The sequence below is a fragment of the Medicago truncatula genome, chromosome 3 (genome assembly GCF_003473485.1).
Source record: "Medicago truncatula cultivar Jemalong A17 chromosome 3, MtrunA17r5.0-ANR, whole genome shotgun sequence".
Lineage (NCBI taxonomy): Eukaryota > Viridiplantae > Streptophyta > Magnoliopsida > Fabales > Fabaceae > Medicago > Medicago truncatula.
In genome coordinates, this window is record NC_053044.1 from 33,889,737 (window position 1) to 33,912,278 (window position 22,542).

The following is a 22,542-nucleotide window of genomic DNA, read 5'->3' on the forward strand; positions in this document are numbered from 1 at the left end:
AAGAAGGCGTTATAGACATTTTGTCATTAAGTTAGATTTTGTTAGTCTTCTATATCAGCGTTTACCAACCATGTATCAACATCTTGTTGAAGCTGCAAAGTTTTTCTTACACGAAGTGGCATGGTTTTTATAAAATGTTTATCTAAGTCAATGAAATAATAATTTTTTATCGATCTTCTATGCTTATAAAATGTTTATTATTTTCATAAAGGCAAAATACATATTTAACTACTATGGTCTTGTTGTGGCTCTTCTCTTTCTTTCAAGTTGATCATAAAACAACCAATTAAAGTAGCAGCCAGGACAAAAATATTTGTTTTCACACGTTCACATTTGCTTTTCTTCTCTATAATTTCAAGGCCTTGCTAATGCAAACTTATGTTTTTCAAATTGGTAAAAATCTATTACTTTGTTGCACTGAAAATTAAAAAGAGACAAGAAGGGGTCCAATCCAAGAGTTCTTTGTTCTTGAATTACTTCTATGTTCATGGCTTGCTGCTTTAGGGTCAAAGTTGAGACTTCTAAACATAATGGTATCATTAATGTTATTCTATATTCCCCTTTTTTATTTTTTAACTTGCTTGAAGTAGTTTGTATTACAGGATATTGCAATATTAATAATGCTATTGTACCAGGTAGAACAATTGTTACCAGATGTTAGTTCTTGTTTCTATATATTCTGACATGGACAGGTTTGAATTTGATAGTTGTTGGGAGAGAAGAGGAAGTTTCGAGTGGTTTAAGCTACAAAGCAGCCTCTTCATTTGTGCCTCTAACTTCTAGGACTGAGGATGAGGTATTGCGATCCAACAATTTGACGTGTTTCACTATCAACGAGGTAAGAGCCGCAACAAGGAACTTTCATCCAGATAGTATGATTGGCAAAGGTGGATTTGGTTGTGTATTTAAGGGTTGGATCGATGAGCACACACTAGCCCCGACTAAACAAGGTACTGGTTTTGCCGTTTCTGTGAAGAGGCTCAACGATAAAAGCAATCAGGGACATAGTGAATGGTTGGTAAGTGTCATTTAATTTCTGTTTGAAGTTAGGAAAATAACAAATTAGTTTATGAAAATTTAGATATTTACTGAGAGTGACTAATTAATCTTGTACTTTAGACGGAAATCAATTATCTGGGACAGCTGCATCATCCTAATCTTGTGAAATTGATTGGTTATTGCATAGAGGATGAATGCTGGATTTTGGTATATGAATTTCTTACCAAGGGAAGTTTAGATAATCTTTTGTTTAAAAGTATGTATTAATTTTCCTCCTTCTATTATTGTCTCTTTTTTCATTTTATTTTTTTGAGGTGTTTTTCTTGTTTTTCATTTGTTGACTTGATTTGAGTTAGCATATTAAACCCATCAAAATCTCATCTCTACAAACCTAAATGTTAATGGAGCAGGGGCTTCTAACTTTCAGCCACTCACATGGAAAATCCGAATGAAGATAGCTCTTGATGTTGCTAAGGGTCTTGCATTTCTTCACAGTGATGAAGTGAATGTGATACATGGAAACTTGAAAACTTCTAAAATCTTGATTGATTCTGTAAGTTGATTAGTTGATTTTACACTAACAAGCTTAGAGATGGAGAGTTTGCTAGTTTCACAAGGTTTATAAATTCCTTTATGTCAATGACAGAACCACAATGCAAAACTATATAATTTTGGGTTGGCAAAAGATATACCAGAAATAGATATGATAGACCCAGATATGGTATATATACAAGGGCCTTACGACGCACCTGAGTATAAACTTATAGGTATCGCAATCTTTTCAAGCCAATATCATGATTATTACAACTTACCAAAAAAAAACCTACAATTTTATTCCTAACATCTTTTCGAATTGTCTTTTTTGTGAAGGTCACTTGACCAAAAAGAGTGATGTATACGGTTTTGGGGTTGTTCTCCTGGAAATTATGTCGGGAAAACGTGCATTGGATTATAACAGGCCACGATGGGAAAATGATTTAGTTGTGTGGGCGCGGCCATTACTTATCAACAAAGAAAAGATCTATCAAGTCATGGATTCCTGTATAGAAGGTCAATACTCGCCGCATGAAGCAATGGAGGTGGCTCGTATTGCAATTCAATGTCTGTCTTGTAATTCGAAAAATCGACCAAACATTGATGATGTGGTGAGATCATTAGAAAAACTTTAGGATTCTAATGATACAATGGTTCAGAACATGATACAATTTCAATATATGTTTAAATGGAGAAAACACTCCTAATAAGTATTCATCAGATTCTCTACTTTGTGGAAATTGAAATTATTTTAATTTTTGAATAAATACATTTATAACTTTGGCTTCGTATGCTTTAATGTTCGTAACAAAAGTTTATTTCTTCCATTCCAACATTTATTTGTCACTCTGTTATTTCAATACATCGTGATTTTGTCGGCACAAAAAATTTCGTGATACTTAGCATTATTATTTTAACAATACCAAAGTGAGTGAAAGAATCAACCACAATGTTTTTTTTAAGAGATCAAAATGAAATATATTAATACCAGCAATTAGCCGAACATCCAAACATGAAAAAGGGTTCTGGCACCAATCATGAAACTTATAATGAAAAACAACAAATTTAGCTTTAAACCACTAAAAGGAAAGAAATTTAATATTCTCCAAAAGCTAAAAAGGGGAGTTTTCTTTGCCTCGGAAAAGCCTAACATTTATTTGCTTCCAAATCACCCAAGAACTTGCAAACCCAGATCAAAAACATGAAAGAACACCTTGATTTTACATGACTTGAAGAGGTACCAAACTAGAGAAAATGATCCACAATGGTTGATGGATCCGCTAAATGAACAAGTTGTCAAATATGACCAAATAGGCTGCATGTCAAGAACAAACGAACATTTGATTCCTTGCAACCCACAACCACTAACACACAACTGAGCCTCATGTGGAATAATCCCTCTTCGAAATAAATTCTCCTTAGTTGGCAATCTATTCCGAAAAAGTCACCAAGCAAAAACTGAAACCTTCAGAGGAACTTCCTTCCTCCATAGGAGATCTGCGAAGACCATATCAAAATTATGGGAGGGCGTCCAACATGTGAGGGTGCGGTATGCCCCTCTAACCATATACCCCACTGTTGGATCAAGGAACCACGTCTACACATCGTCAATATCAACCTGCAGCACAATGGTCAGCAATAAAGTCTCACACTTATCTAACATCTCCTCCCACACCCATAATCTCCTTCTCCACTTCCACGCCTCCCCTCCCTCGTTCCACCCCAAATCAAACATTTGCGCCACAGTTAACAATTTCTTTTCTGATAAATCAAACAAACAACGAAATCTAACTCAAAGAGGGACATCATCAACCCACCTACCAAAATAAAGGTACTCGATCCCCCACTAGGCCATATCTAGCAGCCAAGAGTCTAAACCAAAGACCCTTCGTCTGCCACCTACCTCCAATACCATTTATCCAACCATATTAAACTCCCTCATTCTCCTTGCCCCTAAACCGCCAATCTCCTTATCCAAACAGATATGACTTTAACTACATCACATAAACAACCTCCTTCAACTTAATGTTGGAATTATTTTAAAGAAAATACAAACAAGTGTCCTCTAGGCATTGTTTAAAGTATCCAAAAGTAGTAATTTTTAATTGGAAATTATATAGATATGACTTTTTACATGTTTTTAACTTGTATTTTCAAGACAATTTTTTTTTGTGAGTTCATTAAACAATGTCATTAAGACATTTATTAGCAAGATCCTTATTTTAATACCCCTTTATCCAAATTATAGAAGGAAAAAAACACATAATTGTAATATCAAAATGAGTGAAATTCAAAAGACAAACGTATTAAGTAAGAAAGTCTTTTTAGTCAAGAAAATAAAATAAAATAAAAAGGTCTTTTGCATATATTTTAAAAGTAGCTGTCAAGACAAACATGTTCTTGTTTTATCCTTCTCCACAGTCTAACAAAGTACTTTAAAAAAAAGAACACATAACATGACTTCTTCACACAACAACAGTTGCGTTGTCATATCCTAACTTTTCGTTTGTGGAAAACTTGTTGTTTTCACACTTTCACAATTTTTTATTCTCTTTAATTTCAAGGCATTACTTATACAGACTTATTTGTGTCAAATTGAAAAAGTCTAGTATACTTGTAGCTGCTCTTCTGGTTGCATTGAGAGACAATCCAAAAGTTCTTTGTTCTTGAATTAGTTTTATGTTCATGGCTTGCTGCTTTAGTGCAAGGGTCAAAGTTGAAAATCCTACACATAATGGTATGGCTAATGTTATTCTATTTTCCCCTTTTTTATTTGTTAACTTTCTTAATTTGTTCAGTTGGTATCTGAGCTCTATTTTTTTTTTAACAAACGAGTTTTGAGCTCAATTTTCTTAAAGATCTTTTTTTTAATACACCAAAAGACCAATTTTTTTTAATTGTATTGAAAATATTGGTAGAAAAATAGTTGCCAGAATATTGCATAAAAGTTAGTTCATGTTTCTATTATGACATGGACTGGTTTGAATTCAGAGGTTGTTGGAAGAGAAGAGGTTGTTTCGGGTGGTTTGAGCAACAAGGTATCCTCTTCAACTGTTCTGCTAACTTCAAGGACTGAGGGTGAGATATTACAATCCAACAATTTGAAGTGTTTCACATTCAATGAGGTAAAAACTGCGACAAGAAACTTTCATCCAAGTGGTGAACTCGATGAACGTGGATTTGGTAGGGTATTCAAGGGGTGGATCGATGAGCACATGCAAGCTCCTACGAAACCAGGTACTGGTTTTGTTGTTGCTGTGATGATGTTTAACAATGAAAGCAACCAGGAACATAGTGAATGGTTGGTGAGTGTCGCTTACTTTTATTTTGAAGTTCGGAAATATCAAATTAGTTTATGAACCTTGTTTTTTGTGGAAAATTAAATAGATGGTGACAAATGAGAATTTTGATTTTGACTATGATGAGAATAATTAAACCTTGTACTTCAGGCAAAAATCAATTACCTTGGGCAGCTGCGTCATCCTAATCTCGTGAAACTGATTGGTTACTGCTTAGAGGGTTCCTATCGGATTTTAGTATATGAATTTGTGACCAAAGGAAATTTGGATAATCATTTGTTTAGAAGTATGTTGTTAATTAACCTCCTTTTATAATTGTCTTTTTTATATAATGAGTTTTTATTTGTTGACTTCATTTACAAGTTAGTATCTTACACCACTGAAAATCTCATATCTCTCTAATGTTTATGGAGCAGGCTTTTCTAACTTTCTACCACTCACTTGGAAAATTCGTATGAAGATAGCTCTTGATGCTGCCAAGGGTCTTGCATTTCTACACAGTGATAAAGTGGGAAAGATACATGGAGACTTCAAAACTTCGAAAATCTTGATTGGTTCAGTAAGTGGATTCATTGATTTTACAAGCTTAGAGATGGATCGTTAATTAGTTAATCAAGTTTGTAAATTTGTTTATGTGAATGACAGAACTACAATGCAAAACTATTATTTCTTGGGTTTTTAAAAGTTAGATCAGATAGTAATATGCCCGACTACGATGTGGTGGATATGGGCCCTCAAATTAACGCGACACCTGAGTATATAGACACAGGTACCTAAATCTTTTTTAAGTCAATATTGGCAGTTGCAGTTTTCTTTATGAGAAGTTTTAATTTGATGTTAAATATAATGTCCTCTGATATGACCCCTCTGCATAATGTGATGTATGTATTTTGATATTCAAATAACGCAACACTTTATTGTGTTTAGAGTTTAGATGTTTTCTTTTAACTCAAATTCAAAGGGCTTAGCTTAACGAAAACCATACACTTCCCATTCCCAACTAGTCAGTCTGTGCCGCTGTTCTTCAATATATTTTGGTCTATAGTAATGAAGGAATTAATGATTATTACATCTTATCAACAACAAAATATAACATAAAACTTACAATTTTACTTCTAATCTTTTTCCCATTGCCTTTTTTTGTGAAGGTCACCTAACTAAAGAGAGTGATTTATACAATTTTGGGGTTGTTCTCTTGGAAATTATGTCAGGCAAACATGCATTAGATAACAACAGGCCATTTTTGGATCGTAATTTTTGGATCGTATAGAAGGACAATACTCATCGAGTGAAGCAATGAAATTAGCTCACAAGTTTTGTTAACAAGACCCAAGTAGGATCAAATTGATAAGTTTTAAAGTTAAGGGAACCAAAAAAGTATTTAGGTCTTAAAAAAAATCCATGTTTATTCTTTTGTGCAAGAAAGAAAATAGTAACTTGAGAACAAAAGAGAAAAAAGTCCAAAAAGTTTCCGTTTTAGTTCTTTCAAAAAATTTCTTTAATTATTGGTCCTCTAAACACTCTAATATCAATTTTAGTCTCTGCTTTCTTGTAAAAGTTCACGTTATGTGTTTCAACTTTCAAACGACTTTTTTTTATGACATATAGTTTAAAAAAGCATAAAGTTTCACTAGTTTAATAATCTAATTATTCAATCTTAAAATTTAACTATTTAATTCAAAACAGGGGTAAAAATGCATTTAAATTTTTTTAATGACAAATATTAATAATTAGTTGTTAGGTTTTTTTTTTCTCATTTATCCAAGTTTAAACCATGACCTCCAATATTTTATCCCTTAACTTTAACCAATTGAGATACAATCCTGAAAAATATATTCAAACTAAAAATAATAACATGATTAAGTTCAAACGACGCACCTCCAGCTTAATTTTTATACGATATTTGTTTGTTTTTAGTCCTGTATTTAACAAAAAAATAGCGTGGCCATAATTTCTTATCCGTCTGAGTCAAAGAAATAATAATTTCTTATCTATCTTCTATGAAAGATTAATTAAAAACACACATAATTAGTTTATTATTTTATAATAAAGGTAAAATACATATTTAACTACTATGGTTTTGTTGTGGCTCTATTCTTTCTTTCAACTTGATCATAAAAAAAACCGATTAGAGCAGCAGCCAGGACACTGAAAATTAACAAGAGACAAGAAGAGGTCCAATCCAAGAGTTCTTTGTTCTTGAATTAGTTTTATGTTCATGGCTTGCTGCTTTAGAGGAAGGGTCAAAGTTGAGAGTCCTACACATAATGGTATCATTAATGTTATTCTATTTTCCCCCCTTCTATTTTTTAATTTTCGAAATATTTACCCTAAAATAAAACTTGAGAAATATTTAGTTTAGCAGGTATTTTTTTTGTGTTAACCCTAGGAATCAAACTCAGATCCGAACAATTCGTCTTTTGGTGGAATTCTTGTTTAGCTTGTATCTGAGCTTTTTTTTTTAAATAAAATGATTTTGATCTCAAATTGCTCAAAGTTCTTTTTTTTTAATACACCAAAAAGATTAATGGTATTGACACTATTGGTAGAAAAATAGTTGGCAGAATATGGCATAAAAGTTAGTTCATTTTTCTATTATGATATGGTTGAATTCAAAGGTTGTTGGAAGGGAAGAGGATGTTTTGAGTGGTTTAAGCAACAAGGCATCCTCTTCATCTGTGCTTCTAACTTCAAAGACTGAGGGTGAGATATTACAATGCAACAATTTGAAGTGTTTCACATTCAATGAGCTAAAAACTGCTACGACGTACTTTCATCCAAGCGGTCAAGTGGATGAACGTGGGTTTGGTAGTGTCTTTAAGGGGTGGATCGATGAGCACACGCTAGCTCCTACTAAACAAGGTACTGGTTATGTTGTTGCTGTTAAGATGTTTATCAAAGAAAGCAGCCAACTGGGACAGAATGAATGGTTGGTGAGTGTCATTTTATTATTTCATTTTGAAGTTTATGAAACTTATTTTCTTTAGCAAATTAAATAGATTATGACAGATGAGAATTCTGATGAGACTAATTAAACCTTATATTTTAGGCAGAAATCAATTATCTTGGGCAGCTGCATCATCCTAATCTCGTGAAACTGATTGGTTACTGATTAGAGGATAGCTACCGAATTTTTGTGTACGAATTTTTGGCCGAGGGAAGTTTGGATAATCATTTGTTTAGAAGTATGTTGTTAATCATTGGTTACAGCTTCTACTATTATCTTTTTTATATCATGTTTTTTCTCATCTGTCCCTAATATTTGCAATTACACTTTTCTTTATGAGAAATTATAATCTGATGTTAAATACGATTCCTTCAAAAAATTGTTTGTGTTTGTGAAATATAAGTAAGAGCGACATTTAGAAACATATATAATGTCGCATATGGTGTATGTATTATGATATTACAACTATTTTTTTATTGTATTTAGAGTTTAGATGTTTTCTATATTTTAACTCAAATTCAAATAGCTTAACCATCCACTTCCCATTCCCAACTACTCAGTTTGTGCTGTTGTTCTTCACTAAAACAAGTAGTAATTAAGGAAACCATTATTGCATCGACCAACAACAAAATAAAGCATAATACCTACAATTTTACTCCTAACCTTTTTCTCATTGTCATTTTTGTGAAGATTACCTAACCAAGGAGAATGATGTATACAATTTTGGGGTTGTTCTCCTGGAAATTATGTCAGGCAAACGTGCAGTGGATAAAAACATGCCGCTTCAGGAACAAAATTTGGTTGAATGGGCCAAGCCATTACTCAACAACAAACATAAAATCTCTCAAGTTATGGATGTTCGTATAGAAGGTGAATACTCATCGCGTGATGCAATGAAATTAGCTCATATTATAATTCAATGTCTGTCTGAAAAACCAGAATATAGACCAAAAATACAAGAGATTGTGAGATCACTGGAGCAACTTCAGCATTCCGATGACACAGTAGGTGGAGTACGGAGCTCTTAATCTCATAATCAACCATCAAAACAAATGGTCATTATCTCATTTCTAAAGCAGCAATGGTTTCAAACAACATGGAAAAAGAATCTGTGAATCTATAAGTGGAGAATGTAATTCTAATTTGTTTTCATGTGTCTCTCTCGTTATAAGTAGAAGATGAAATTTTTGGCATACTTCACATACCTCAAACAATATACATTGTTTTAAAGAATATATACAGAGCTGGTGCTTCCTATGTGTAAGAACTAAATGAAATGTTATATTGTCATAATATAATGCACATCATGTTAATAATATAAATCTTAATCATAGTATACCATGTCATGATCAAATTCTTTTAATAGCAAACGTTAGTGATTAGTTGTTAGATTGGGTTTTCTCCTTCGTCCAAGTTTAAACCATAATCTTCAACTCCTTATTCTTTAACTCGAACTAATTGAGTTATCCAATTTATAAAAAAAAAAATGCTTATAAAAAAAAGTATCCATCCGAGTCAAAGAAATAATAATTTCTTATCGACCTTCTATGAAAGATTAGTTAAAAGCACACATAATTAGTTTATTATTTTCATAAAGGCAAAATACATATTTAACTACTATGGTTTTGTTGTGGCTCTTCTCTTTCTTTCAACTTGATCATAAAACAATCAATTAAAATAGCAGCCAGGACAAAAATAATTGTTTTTAGTTTTACACGTTCACATTTGCTTTTCTTCTCTATAATTTCAATGCGTTGCTTATACAAACTTATGTATAGAAAAGATTGTGAGATCATTGGAACCACTTCAGAATTCTAATGACCCAATTAGTGGTGTGGAGAGCTCTTAATCTCAACATCAAACAACCATCAAAGTATAAAGGGTCATATATCAAGCATTAGTGGTTTAGAACAACATTGAAAAAGAGCCAAATGTATCTTTAAGTGAAGAAATAAATGAAATGTCATAATAGCAACTTCAATGGAAGTATCTAAGAAGGTTTAATGGGAGAAAGGATTTGTTCGTTATTTTTTCTACTCAAAATTGGAAGAACTTAAGGTGGCAAAGTAGGTTGCATCAATTTTTTTTAAAGTAGCTTAATTATTATTTGGTAGCATTGAAATAAAAGATTGGTTCATATAAATATGAAAGTGATAAGTGTTGCTCTTTTTTGACAAAAAGTGTGGGTTAGAGTTGCATATTTTTCAGATCATTGGAGTAAAATATGAGTTGAATAGTTATAATATAGCGTTGTGGGATACTGGGATTGGTATGGCAGTGTATGAAATTTAAAGATTCCTTAAATAATAATAACCAAAAGAGGCTCTAGATGCACGAATATATTGCACATCACAACTATAACATAAATCATAGACATAGTATCATCTTATGATCGGTGAATTCAAGATTCTTCAGTTCCATGAATTAAGGATATCATCGGGCCGTTCCTGTAAAATTGGAGGCCCGGCTCTCTCAGTAAAAATAGACCCCTAAAAAAAATGAAACTTTTTTACAAGAGAGAAAAAAACTACAATGTTATTTTTATTTTATTTTTTAAAAATATAATTATAATGTTTGTTGTTAGAACTTTGTGATTTTATACGACAAAGATCATTCTTTTATTTGTAAATATGTAATTGAACTAAATTAGAAGGAGAAGTGGGAGTATTATGGACATATAGACCTCAAATCTATTCAAACTAGGCCCAAAAGGACCCTATCATGCTGGGAAAAAAATACAATTAAAAAAATATGAACATTTGCCACCAGACTCAACTCCACTGTGCATTACCGCTGGGACACGCCTTCAGTAGTATCAATGATACAATGCTATGCGTATATATTAGTATTTTCAGTGCATTATGTATTAATATATATTTTAGGCCCCAAAATTGGGGAGGCCCGACTCTATAGACCTGTTTGCACCTCCCCATGGTCGGTCTTAGATATCATATATAATAGTGATAAGAATAAGAAACGACAATATCTCTTGAATTCATCCTCTTAAGATTTATTTGATACTTTTGAATGTCTCACTTTTAATCAATTGATAGATGTTTGAATTTCTTAACTATTTACCTCAAGGCTTGATTAATAAGTGGTGCATATAAAAAACATGTTGGAGAATGTCTTAAACTTTAATATTCAAACATACTCACCATGTCATGTGTAATATTCATGACTACTAGATGAAGACTTTATTGTGTGATAAGATTATTTACGTCAAAAAAATGTTAAATATCAATATAAAATTTTATTGATCTATTTACAATTAGAAATATGTTAAATTACTTTTCACAATTTAGAACTTTTATTAGGTTAATGACCAACATATAAACAAATAAACGAGAAGAGAGAAAATAGAGTCCTTAGACCAACTACAATGAGGGTGTTGAAAGCCATATTCAACAAGCAAACCATTGGAGAGGGGGGTGTTGAAAGTGAGCTGGAGGAAAGAGATGATGAATACATTCAATAGGTTGAATCCTGACGCCGGAAGCCACGTGGCGCGCTCGGATTGGGCTTTTTTTGGCGCGTGCGTTACACGCGCCGACAAGGCGCGTCTGTGACAGAGGGACGCGGAGAGAGAAACTGTTTTGGATAGATGCTGCCACGCGTCGCTTTCTGGTTGGCTGGCTTGGATTTTTATCTTCTTAATACTTTGGACTCAATTATTTCATTGCAAATAATTTTTTTTAATTTTTTTTTTCACCAAAATTCGTGATTTTTTTTTCTCTATAAATAGAGACTTGGATCATTTGATTTGGACACAGAAAAAAAAACCATAATTTTCACTCTCTTAATCTTATTATTAGCATTTCTTTTGAAGTTTTAGTCTTTAATTAGTGAAATGGATCCCACTAACAATCAATCCAACACCCAAAATTCTTCTGATTACCCTTTTAGCTACCAAAATCAATTTCCCAACTCACATCCTCAAAACCCAAATCAATTTCCCAACCAATATCCTCAAAACCCAAATCAATTCCTCAACCAACATCCTCAAAACCCAAATCAATTCCCCAACCAAAATCCTCAAAACATGTCTAATTTTGGTTTTGCCTCAAATTTCAATCACCCATCCTTTGTTCCAAACAACTTTAATCCATATTTTAGATCTATGATGGGATATTCATCTCAAACACCCCCATTTAATGGTTATATGCCAATGGTGAATGAAAATTTTCAGAGTGTTGGTGAATATCCTGAATTTTCATCACAAATAAATCGTGGTGGAATGACACGAGATAATGAAGTTGGTCCAACTCCAGAGGATACAACTCCAAAGAGCAAGAGAAACCAACAACCATCATGGAACACTGAACAAAATTTGGTGTTAATTAGTGGGTGGATAAAATATGGAACATGCAGTGTTGTCGGAAGAAACCAGACAAGTGAATCATATTGGGGTAAAATTGCTGAGTATTGTAACGAGCATTGCTCATTCGATTCTCCGCGCGATGTAGTTGCATGCCGAAACCGTTTTAATTATATGAACAAATTAATAAATAAATGGGTTGGTGCTTATGATAGCGCTAAGCGTATGCAAGGAAGCGGTTGGTCGGAAGATGATGTTTTCAAAAAAGCTCAAGAATTATATGGATGTGGGAAGAATGTTCAATTTACTTTAATGGAAGAATGGCGCGCTCTCCGAGATCAACCACGGTATGGTAGTCAAGTGGGAGGAAATGTTGACTCAGGAAGTAGTGGATCTAAGAGATCTTACGAGGACTCTGTAGGATCTAGTGCTCGTCCAATGGGTAGGGATGCAGCTAAAAAAAAAGGTAAGAAGAAAAGCAAGGGCGAGACATTGGAGAAGGTGGAAAAGGAATGGGTTCAATTCAAAGAATTAAAAGAGCAAGAGATTGAACAATTGAAAGAGTTAACTTTGGTGAAACAACAGAAAAACAAGTTGCTGCAAGAAAAGACTCAAGCTAAAAAAATGAAAATGTATCTAAAGTTAAGGGACGAAGAGCATCTCGATGACCGGAAGAATGAGCTGTTGGGGAAGTTGGAGCGTGAGCTGTTTGAAAATTAATTTTAATCAAATATTTGTTTGTATTCAGTCAACATTATCAGTGTTGTCTAGTCCCGACTGTTTGCTTTAATATTTGTCAGTGTTGTCTAGTCCGTAGTGTTTGCTTTAATAATTAACAGAGTGTTGTCTACTCGTCACTGTTTGCTTTAATAATTATCAGAGTGTTGTCTAGTCCGTAGTGTTTGCTTTAATAATTATCAGAGTGTTGTCTACTCGTCACTGTTTGCTTTAATAATTATCAGAGTGTTGTCTAGTCCGTAGTGTTTGCTTTAATAATTATCAGTGTTTGCTTTAATACAATACAATAACTTATTTCGAATCCGTCAGTGTCCACCACACAATGTACTTATATATAGGGACTCATGTCTACTTCCAATATCACAAATCTCATTCCTATCTATTTCCAATATCACAAATCTCATTCCTATCTATTTCCAATATCACCAAAGACTATCAATGGATCCTTTTGATATCGAAGCCTACAAACAAAAACGTGATATTGAAGACACTTATATCGTCAACCGATTTATTCAGCGTCGAAAAGAATTAGAGGAAGGTAGTGGATCTCGTAGTAGAAAATATTTAAATAGAGATCATGCAGCGGCAAACCAAAGACTCATTGACGACTACTTTGCCAATGAGCCTACATATGACGATGCAATGTTTCGTCGTCGGTACCGGATGCAAAAGCATGTTTTCCTTCGAATCGTTGGAGACCTTTCAATTACTGATAACTACTTCACCCAGCGAGTTGATGCCGCCAACAAAGAAGGTATATCACCGTTAGCAAAATGTACCACAGCAATGCGAATGTTAGCATATGGCGTGGCAGCAGATGCGGTCGATGAATACATCAAAATAGGAGGTACTACAGCATTGGAGTGCTTACGTAGATTCTGTAAAGGAATCATACGATTGTATGAGGAAGTGTACCTGAGAGCACCAAACCAAGATGACCTTCAAAGAATACTACATGTTAGTGAAATGCGGGGGTTCCCAGGGATGATCGGGAGTATTGACTGCATGCACTGGGAGTGGAAAAATTGTCCTAAAGCATGGGAAGGTCAATTCACCAGGGGGGATAAGGGAACCACCACAGTTATTCTTGAAGCAGTTGCATCTCATGATCTATGGATCTGGCATGCCTTTTTTGGATGTCCAGGAACGTTGAACGATATCAATGTTCTAGACCGGTCACCGGTGTTTGATGATGTGGAACAGGGAAAGGCTCCACGGGTGAATTTCTTTGTGAATCAACGTCCCTATAATATGGCATACTATCTAGCTGATGGTATCTACCCTTCTTATCCAACTTTCGTCAAATCAATTAGACTTCCTCAAAGTGAACCTGATAAGTTATTCGCAAAACATCAGGAGAGCTGTCGGAAGGACATCGAACGTGCTTTTGGAGTGCTTCAAGCTCGATTTAAAATCATCCGTGAACCAGCTCGCTTGTGGGACATAGCCGATTTGGGTATCATCATGAGGTCATGCATCATATTGCATAATATGATTGTTGAGGATGAACGAGATACATATGCTCAACGTTGGACCGATTTTGAGCAATCCGAGGGAAGTGGATCTAGTACAGCACAACCATACTCGACCGAGGTGTTACCCACTTTTGCAAATCATGTGCGTGCTAGATCCGAGTTGCGTGATCCAAATGTTCATCACGAATTGCAAGCAGATCTAGTGAAGCACATATAGACAAAGTTTGGAATGTTTCACGATTGAAGATGATTTGTATCGAACTAAGTAAATTACTTGTGTGTTGTGTGCTTGTTTGTTGTCTTGCATTTTAAGCTATTTGTGTGACCCGTACTTAGTTTGTTGTATTGCATTTTATTTATGTTAAGAAAATAAAAATAAATTATTTAAATAAATTTTGTTTTTACAAAAAAAAAAAATTGTTAAGTGTTTCTTCATTTTAATTTAATTATAATCGATAATTGTAATTTTATATAATTATAAAAACAAAAATATAAAATTAAATAAGAATAAGAAATAAAAGGTGGTGGGGTAGGGTGTTGAATAAAAAACCATTGGAGAGGTAAAAATTGAATGGGTGTTGAATTAAGAGAGAGAAAATGATGTGGAGTGTTGGGAATTGAAAAAGTGGGTGTTGAAGGTTATTGAATGTATTTTACCATTGTAAATGGTCTTAGAGAGAGAGGGGGAGGGAGGGAGGACGGTCCATATCCACACACTCCACTCATGTCTCAATAGAGTGGCCACTTCACTAGGTTATTTTGGATGAATTGAATAGTACTTATACTTTATTTTATTGGTGGGTTAAAATCATCTGTATTTAGAGTTTTTCTAATTACACCCTGTTTAATCATGGCTGCACTCCAAAATGACAGAATTATCCTTCTATAAAATTTAATTTTCAAAAAGCATCTTCCTTTTTTCTTGGTTACACCCTAAAATTCTTCTTCAGTTTAAGTAAGTCATGTAAACTTAGTTTCAGTAGATCATGTAAACTAAATTTAAGTGTACATACTTAAACTCAGTTTAAGTAGTTAATGTAAACCGAGTTTAAGTGTACATTTAGAAGTTCAACCTTGTTCAATGATTCTACGTAATCTCAGTTTAAGTATGTACATGTAAACTTATTTTAAGTAGGTCATGTAAACTAAGTTTAAGTGTACATACTTAAACTCAGTTTAAGTAGATCATGTAAACTTAATTTAAGTAGCTCATGTAAACTTAGTTTAAGTATACATACTTAAACTCAGTTTAAGTAGGTCATGTAAACTGAGTTTAAGTGTACATCTAAAAGTTCAACTTTGTTCAATGATTATACGTAATATCAGTTTAAGTAGGTTATGTAAACTAAGTTTACATGAACCTACTTAAACTGAATTTAAGTTAACCTCAACAATGTAAAACTGAAACTGTCGTACAGTACAGTTGAACAAGAAGAACAAAATTGAAACCAACGTTATTGAAAAAAAAAGAAAAAATTCACTTATTTATATGCAATCGAGTATGAATGAAAGATGTTTTGATTCACTTTTTAATCTTCCATAGAGATTAATTGAACATCAGGATTGTTTGATCGTAGGTGGGTGAAAGAGAGTGAAATTTTAGTGTGACAATGAATGAAATCAAGATTTTAAATTTTTTTGTATAAAAGGACAATTTTGGTATTATCAAAAACTTTTTTAAAAAACTGGATGTAACCAGAAATATATAGGGTATGAATAGAAAAACTCTTGTATTTATTGTTGTTTATTAATAAAAATTTGTTTAATGTTCAAAAATAAAACAACTAAAATTAAAAATATATTGACCATAAATATTAAATTATCCTTCCTCCTCTTCTCTTTCCTCTTGACTCCAAAACAAAGTCTAAGACACAAGAGACAAAATACTACATATTTAACTACAACTATTGTTTTTGTTGTACCCACATCTCCTTTTTTCAACTTGATCTTAAAACAATCAATTAAAGTAGCAGCCATAACAAAACCTGTTCTCATTTTATCCTTCTTCTCGACGGTCTAACAAAGAACCCGATCAGACATATGACCCCATTCAAACACACAAATACTTTTCAACACCTATTTATGTATTACATAGTGTTGACTTGACAAACAATGGTCGCTTGAATTGACAATTATGCCCTTGGGTGGCACCTAACCACCTTTTATGTGTGGAAAAAATCATTGTTCTCACACGTGTATATTTGTTTTTCTTCTCTTTCAAGCTCTTTGCTTATGCAGTTATGCAAATTTCCCTTATCAAAAATTGAAAAATTCTACTTGTAGTTACTAGTTACTCTCTTTTGGTTGCACTGAAAATTAACAATAGACAAGAAAGGATCTAACAATTCTGTGTTCTATGATGATGGGTTGCTGCTTTAGTGCAAAGGTCAAAGCTGAGAGTCCTACACATAATGGTACTATTCTTATTTTATTTTTCAACTTTTTTACTTGTTATCTCAGCTCAATTTTGATTGTTTGGATTTCAGTTCTGAATGATCTAATATATTATGTTCCTTGTTATATAATTAAGGAAATTAAAATAGTTGTAGGATTCTCTATACTTTCTGTATATTTATTATCTAATGAATACTATGTGATGAGTTATGTTGTGTCTATTGGTTTGAGTGAGGAAATTTTGTTTAGAAATTATTAAGGGGTGATCATAGATCTCCTCTAGCTATGAAAATATTCCATCTATCTCTAATTCAATCATACTTTTTATACTTGAAATTTCTAAGAATAAATTTTGCATCTAGTTTAGGTAGATTCAGCCATGAAGTGGTGTGTGGATTAAAATATGTGTTAAAAGAAATTTAGGGTACAATGATAATGAGTTTGAACGATTTAATTCATACAGTTCTTGAACTCGACGATCGTGATCTTATAACAGTTGGTTTTATAGGTGAAAGGTAGAGAAAGAGTGAGGGAAAAATCAATAATACAGAAAAAATTCTTCAAGAGAATGTAAGAAGTTTTCCTTTTCTTGCACTTTGAGATACAATGCATTGCATAGTTGCATGATTGTTATTGTACCTTCTTTTCTTCTACTGTGTTGGCACTTGGCCTCTATTTTCCATAAAAAATTGTCAGCGTGAATCAGAACAGTATGACTTAAATTATGGAATTAATGTTATTAAAATTATTCCTAGAAAAACTACTGCCAGAATAAGGCCTAAGAAGTTAATTTGTGTTCTGAGATAAACAGGTTTGAATTCAAAGGTTGTTGGGAGAGAGGAGGATGTTTCGAGTGGTTTAAGTAGAAGGGCCTCTTCTTCATCTGTGCTTCTAAGCTCTAGGACCGAGGGTGAGATATTGCAATCAAACTATTTGAAGTGTTTCACTATCAATGAGGTAAGAGCCGCGACAAGGAACTTTCGTCCAGATAGTATGATTGGCGAAGGTGGATTTGGTTGTGTATTTAAGGGTTGGATCGATGAGCACACACTAGCTCCTACTAAACCAGGTACTGGTTTTGTTATTGCTGTCAAGAGGCTTAACCAAGAAAGCAGTCAGGGACATAGTGAATGGTTGGTGAGTCTCATTTTAGGCTCAAAAATTAGTTCTTTTTTAGAAGTATGTTATTAACTTTCCTAGAATTAATGTTATAGTAATTGAGAATTTCATTGCATTTGAAGTTATGAAAATATCAAATTAGTTTAGGACACTTGTTTTTTTAGTATTTAAACACATGTTGTAATCTGTAACTTTAAGCTTGAATAATAGAAAATCACTATATCCACCATGTAGTTAGAGACGTTGGCACAATTGGCCAAACTCAATGATCAAATCTCGTGTTTTCTTTGTAACCAGGGTTGTTATTCTAACATGAACCTTGTATTTCATAGACAGAAATCAATTACCTTGGACAGCTGCATCATCCAAATCTAGTGAAACTGATAGGTTACTGCTTAGAGGATGACTACCGGATTTTGGTATATGAATTTGTGACCAAGGGAAGTTTGGATAATCATTTGTTTAGAAGTATGTTATTAACTTTCATCCTTCAATTAGTCTTTTTTTCAAGTTTTTTTATTAGTTGATATCGTTTACTAGTTACTATATTAAATCCCTGAAAATCTCATCTCTACCTAATGTTTATGGATCAGGAGCTTCTTACTTTCAGCCACTCTCTTGGAAAATCCGAATGAAGATAGCTCTTGATTCTGCTAAGGGTCTTGCATTTCTTCACAGTGATGAAGTCGAAGTGATATATCGAGACTTCAAAACTTCTAACATCTTGATTGATTCTGTAAGTGGATTACGTTGATCTTACTAGCTAAGAGCTAGACAGATTACTAATTAGACTTGCTTTGTAACATTCCGTTTTGTTAACAAACAGAACTATAATGCAAAGCTCTCAGATTTTGGGATGGCAAAAGATGGACCAGAAGGTGGTAAGAGTCATGTCTCTACAAGGATAATGGGCACCCCAGGCTATGCAGCGCCTGAGTATTTGGCCACAGGTATCATCAAATTATTTTTGCATTACTACTAATATATTTCATCATATGATAGTGGATGAGAAATTTGGACCTGGAAGTTATATATTTCCTGAACAATTTATGACCAATATATTATTTGCATTATGTTGAAACAGCTAGGAAAAAGATAGTATCTACTCGTTCGAATTGACATTTAATTCTTCCGACATACATCCAGCTTCCTCTAATGGAAATTACAGTTTACTTTATTGTATTTAGACTCAGATGCTGTCTACATTTTAATTCAAATTCAACAAGCAATGCTGACAAAAACCCTCCACTTTTAGTATGCCAATGTTTGAATTCACGGCCAGACACAGAAGTCGTAAAACATGGTTTGACCACAAATTAGTTATGCTTGGCGTTTGGTCCCCTATATTGATCCAGTCCCAAAGTCAATTTTTCCAAAAAGCTTAGATTTCTAGCTTTGTGATGAAATAAAATCAATTCTCAAATTTATTAAAAATGTCAAATACATACACACTCAATCATCTAAACCATTCCAACTTGAATTAATAAAAATCAATTTTTCGTGAATGCTACAAACAAATCATTATACACTCAACTCATTTTTTTTTTACCACAATCCATTCATTTGAAATCGATTTTCTTCACCACAGAACCATGTATTCACTACATGATTTCACTTCCCCTCCCCAACTACTATGTGCTGCTAGTCCTCGCTTTAGTAAGGTCTATAGTCAGTAGTGATTATTACATCTTACAACAACAGAATGGGGAAAAAAAACTACAATTTCATTCCTAACCTTTTTTTTTTTGTTATCTTTTTTGTGAAGGTCACCTAACTAAAAAGAGCGATGTCTACAGTTTCGGGGTTGTTCTCCTAGAAATTATGTCAGGCAAGCGTGTATTGGATAAAAACCGACCGTCTGGAGAGCATGATTTAGTTGCATGGGCCAAGCCATTACTCATGAGCAAACGTAAGATTTCTCAAGTTATGGATGCTCGTATAGAAGGCCAATACTCATCGCGTGAAGCAATTAAAGTAGCTCATGTTGCAATTCGATGTCTGTCGGCAGAACAAAAATATAGACCAAACATTGACGAGGTGGTGAGATCGTTGGAACAACTTCAGGATTCCAATGACAAAACAAATGGTCATAGCTCAAGCAGCAGTGGTTCAAAACAACATGGAAAAAGCGTCGATGAATCTTTAAGCGGAGAAGGTAATTCTAATATGAGTTCATCTGCTGCTTCTCCTCTCCATCAGTAGAAGAAGAAATTTTTGAACATATGACACATACTTCAGACAGTATACATTATTTTAAAGAATATATATACAGAGATAGGGTGATTCCTATATTCATCATCCATATTATCCAATGGCATGTCTAGTTGTTGACTTGCTGTACAGATTTTAACGCTAAAATGTTAGTGACAGAAATTTTTCTTTTCACATTCCAACATTTCTTTCTCATTAAACTCTATCATTTTGTGAATATGAAAGTGAGTGCTAGAGAAAATGCATATGTATGGATGGTGAGTTAAGTGCATATTTGGATTAGTAGTGGATCACTCGTTAGCACTTCATAATGCTTTTGTTTGAAATTTATAATGTAGCTTTTGCCTTACTATGATTTTGCATCATGACTCAAGCAAATCCTTTCTCAATCCAAACATACACCGTAAATGCAACATCATAAATTTATGTGTAATTTATACAAAAATGTGTCTTTGTAACGTATGTATACGTACTTGCACTAAACCAATCGCAAATTTTCTTTTGACTTTTACAGAGAATTTCCATATCTTAAAGTGACTTCAATAGTATTATGGAGGTGTCGCTTTTTAAACAACAATGATATTTGAACATCCTTAAACCTCCAACACTCGAAGCTAGTCTTATGGATGTGCCAATTGCACTCTTTCTTGTATTCATTATTGGTTTTTGGAGCTTGAAGCTTGATGATCTTAGTAACCTTCTTGGTAAGGCTTATGATGATCCTTTAAGTATTGTTGCCAAAATGCTTATGGCTGATTCCATAACAATCAGGATATGGAGGAGAATTACTAAGCCAGTTGTCCCACATCGATAACTGTAAATGGAGTAGACCGGAACTTTGGTTATAAAATATCAGCTTCTTGAGGCTGTTAGTTTATTTAACTTCGAATTTTATTCAACTAATTAATGATATTAGTTACTTGAGTAGGATTTATGGTTAAATAAAACTATAAATAATACTCGGCTAAAATATGGTTTTAGTCCCTGCAAATATGTCTTGTTTTAGTTTTAGTCTCTGTAAAAAAAAAATTGTTTTTGGTCACTGCTAGTAGGGATGGCAATGGGCCCTCAATGGACAGGGTACTATAATGCCTGTCCCCATACTCGCGTTTGTAAAAAATGCTCATACCTGAACCCATATCCTTGTGGGCAACAATTTTACTGTCCGTCCCCATGCGGGCATTTAAATGCATGTACTCGCGCTCATTACCCGCACTTTAATACAAAAAACAATAAAAAAGAAAAGAAACATAACTGAATTTAAATCAATACTTAAAATTTTGCAAATAATAGTATTTTGCCAAATCAAAAGCATTCAAAGTTTATATGAAAAATCAAATAAAAAGCATTCAAAGTCTGTATGAAAATAAGTGCATAATAGAATAAATTTCAAACAAAATATAGTCATGAACTTGTGACTCCTTAGCTCATGTTCTTCTCCATTTCCTGAGGAAAAAAAATACAATTCCCATAAAAAAAGTGTAGTTCTATTTTATGTTAAAAATTATAAAGTCTTAATAATAAGTTGCCATTAAATTTGCTATAATTGTTTATCTCATCTTCAGAATCAGGCTCTTGAAAAGAATGCAAACGTTTTTCTTTCACATGTAGATATTGTTTTGGCCCAATTATCCCAATTGAAGCTAGAATAAAAAATAAAATTGATAGTTAGACAAAATACAATTTCATTAAATAAGTATATAAATATACACCGGTTACCTTTCTTTTCTTGTTTCAACCAACTTTGTGCACACATAAGCGCCTCCAAAGTATTTTCATGAAGTCTAGAACGATGAGGACACAACAGCCTACCGCCTGTGCTAAAAGCAGATTCAGAAGCAACTGTTGAAATTGGATGGCCAAAATATCTTTAGCGATTTTTTGCAATGTGGGATACTTGATCCCATTTGTTTTCCACCATCAAAGTATATCAAATGTAGCACTCCTAGGCAATACTTTCTCCTCCAAGTAGATATCTAACTCAGACTTTGATTGTATATCACTAGTATCATTGACAAATGAGTCATAACCACTTAGATAATTGTAACTAGGAACATTATCTAGATTTGAATCATTATCATTGACAAATGAGTCATAACCACTTAGATACTTGTAAAAATGTTACAATTAACTAATTAATTTTAGTGGTATATAAATTTAAATATATATATATAATATTATATTTATATATATGCGGGCTGCGGCGCGGGCTGGGCATTAGAGTGCCCGTGTCTGCGCCCATGCCCGTTAAAGTTTGCGGGTAATTACCCGAGCCCGTCCCCATACCCATAAGTGCGGGTATTTACCCGCCCATTGCGGGTATTTTTTGCGGGTGCCCGATGGGCTTGGGTCGAATTGCCATCCCTACCTGCGAGGGACTATTTTCAAAAACAAAAAATTTTACAGGGACCTTTTTTAAAAACAAAATATTTTGCAGGGATCAAAAACTACAAAATTGGTTTAGTTATAATGTGTCACATATGCAAATCATCACAAAAATGGGGTCAG

At 33.5% G+C, this 22,542-nt stretch overlaps 5 protein-coding genes across 7 annotated transcripts; all 5 read left to right on the plus strand.

Annotated features, from left to right (window-relative positions):
* Positions 1-236: 236 nt before the first annotated feature.
* On the plus strand, positions 237-2,324 carry LOC25489292 (receptor-like cytoplasmic kinase 176). Its single transcript, XM_013605203.3, has 6 exons — positions 237-533; positions 708-1,018; positions 1,120-1,255; positions 1,410-1,552; positions 1,646-1,766; positions 1,870-2,324. Exons 1-6 carry the CDS (start codon positions 482-484, stop codon positions 2,166-2,168), a joined length of 1,062 nt encoding a protein of 353 aa, XP_013460657.1. The 5' UTR covers positions 237-481; the 3' UTR covers positions 2,169-2,324.
* A 1,698-nt stretch (positions 2,325-4,022) lies between these two features.
* Positions 4,023-9,112, plus strand: LOC25489293 (receptor-like cytoplasmic kinase 176). Of its 2 annotated transcripts, XR_003010328.2 has the most exons (7): positions 4,023-4,270; positions 4,513-4,838; positions 4,983-5,118; positions 5,249-5,391; positions 5,478-5,601; positions 5,981-7,765; positions 7,886-8,014. XR_003010328.2 is itself a non-coding variant. In XM_024779186.2 (6 exons), exons 1-6 carry the CDS (start codon positions 4,213-4,215, stop codon positions 8,805-8,807), a joined length of 1,113 nt encoding a protein of 370 aa, XP_024634954.1. In that variant the 5' UTR covers positions 4,024-4,212; the 3' UTR covers positions 8,808-9,112. The 2 variants fall into 2 exon arrangements, 1 of the variants encoding a protein (XP_024634954.1); XM_024779186.2 differs by lacking the exons at positions 5,981-7,765; positions 7,886-8,014 and adding an exon at positions 8,470-9,112 and having other exon boundaries at positions 4,024-4,270; positions 4,525-4,838.
* A 2,790-nt stretch (positions 9,113-11,902) lies between these two features.
* Positions 11,903-12,817, plus strand: LOC25489295 (glutathione S-transferase T3). The gene has a single exon (XM_039832061.1). The coding sequence runs from the start codon at positions 11,903-11,905 to the stop codon at positions 12,815-12,817; it is 915 nt and encodes a 304-aa protein (XP_039687995.1).
* A 561-nt stretch (positions 12,818-13,378) lies between these two features.
* LOC112420331 (uncharacterized) lies at positions 13,379-14,635 on the plus strand. The gene is made up of 2 exons (XM_024779190.2): positions 13,379-14,452; positions 14,624-14,635. Exons 1-2 carry the CDS (start codon positions 13,478-13,480, stop codon positions 14,633-14,635), a joined length of 987 nt encoding a protein of 328 aa, XP_024634958.2. The 5' UTR covers positions 13,379-13,477.
* A 1,862-nt stretch (positions 14,636-16,497) lies between these two features.
* Positions 16,498-20,364, plus strand: LOC25489296 (receptor-like cytoplasmic kinase 176). Of its 2 annotated transcripts, XM_013605211.3 has the most exons (7): positions 16,499-16,724; positions 17,213-17,274; positions 17,516-17,841; positions 18,156-18,291; positions 18,417-18,559; positions 18,650-18,773; positions 19,589-20,364. In XM_013605211.3, the coding sequence occupies exons 3-7, from the start codon at positions 17,698-17,700 to the stop codon at positions 20,023-20,025; spliced, it is 984 nt and encodes a 327-aa protein (XP_013460665.1). In that variant the 5' UTR covers positions 16,499-16,724; positions 17,213-17,274; positions 17,516-17,697; the 3' UTR covers positions 20,026-20,364. The 2 variants fall into 2 exon arrangements, with proteins under 2 accessions (XP_013460666.1, XP_013460665.1); XM_013605212.3 differs by lacking the exon at positions 17,213-17,274 and having other exon boundaries at positions 16,498-16,724.
* Positions 20,365-22,542: the final 2,178 nt, after the last annotated feature.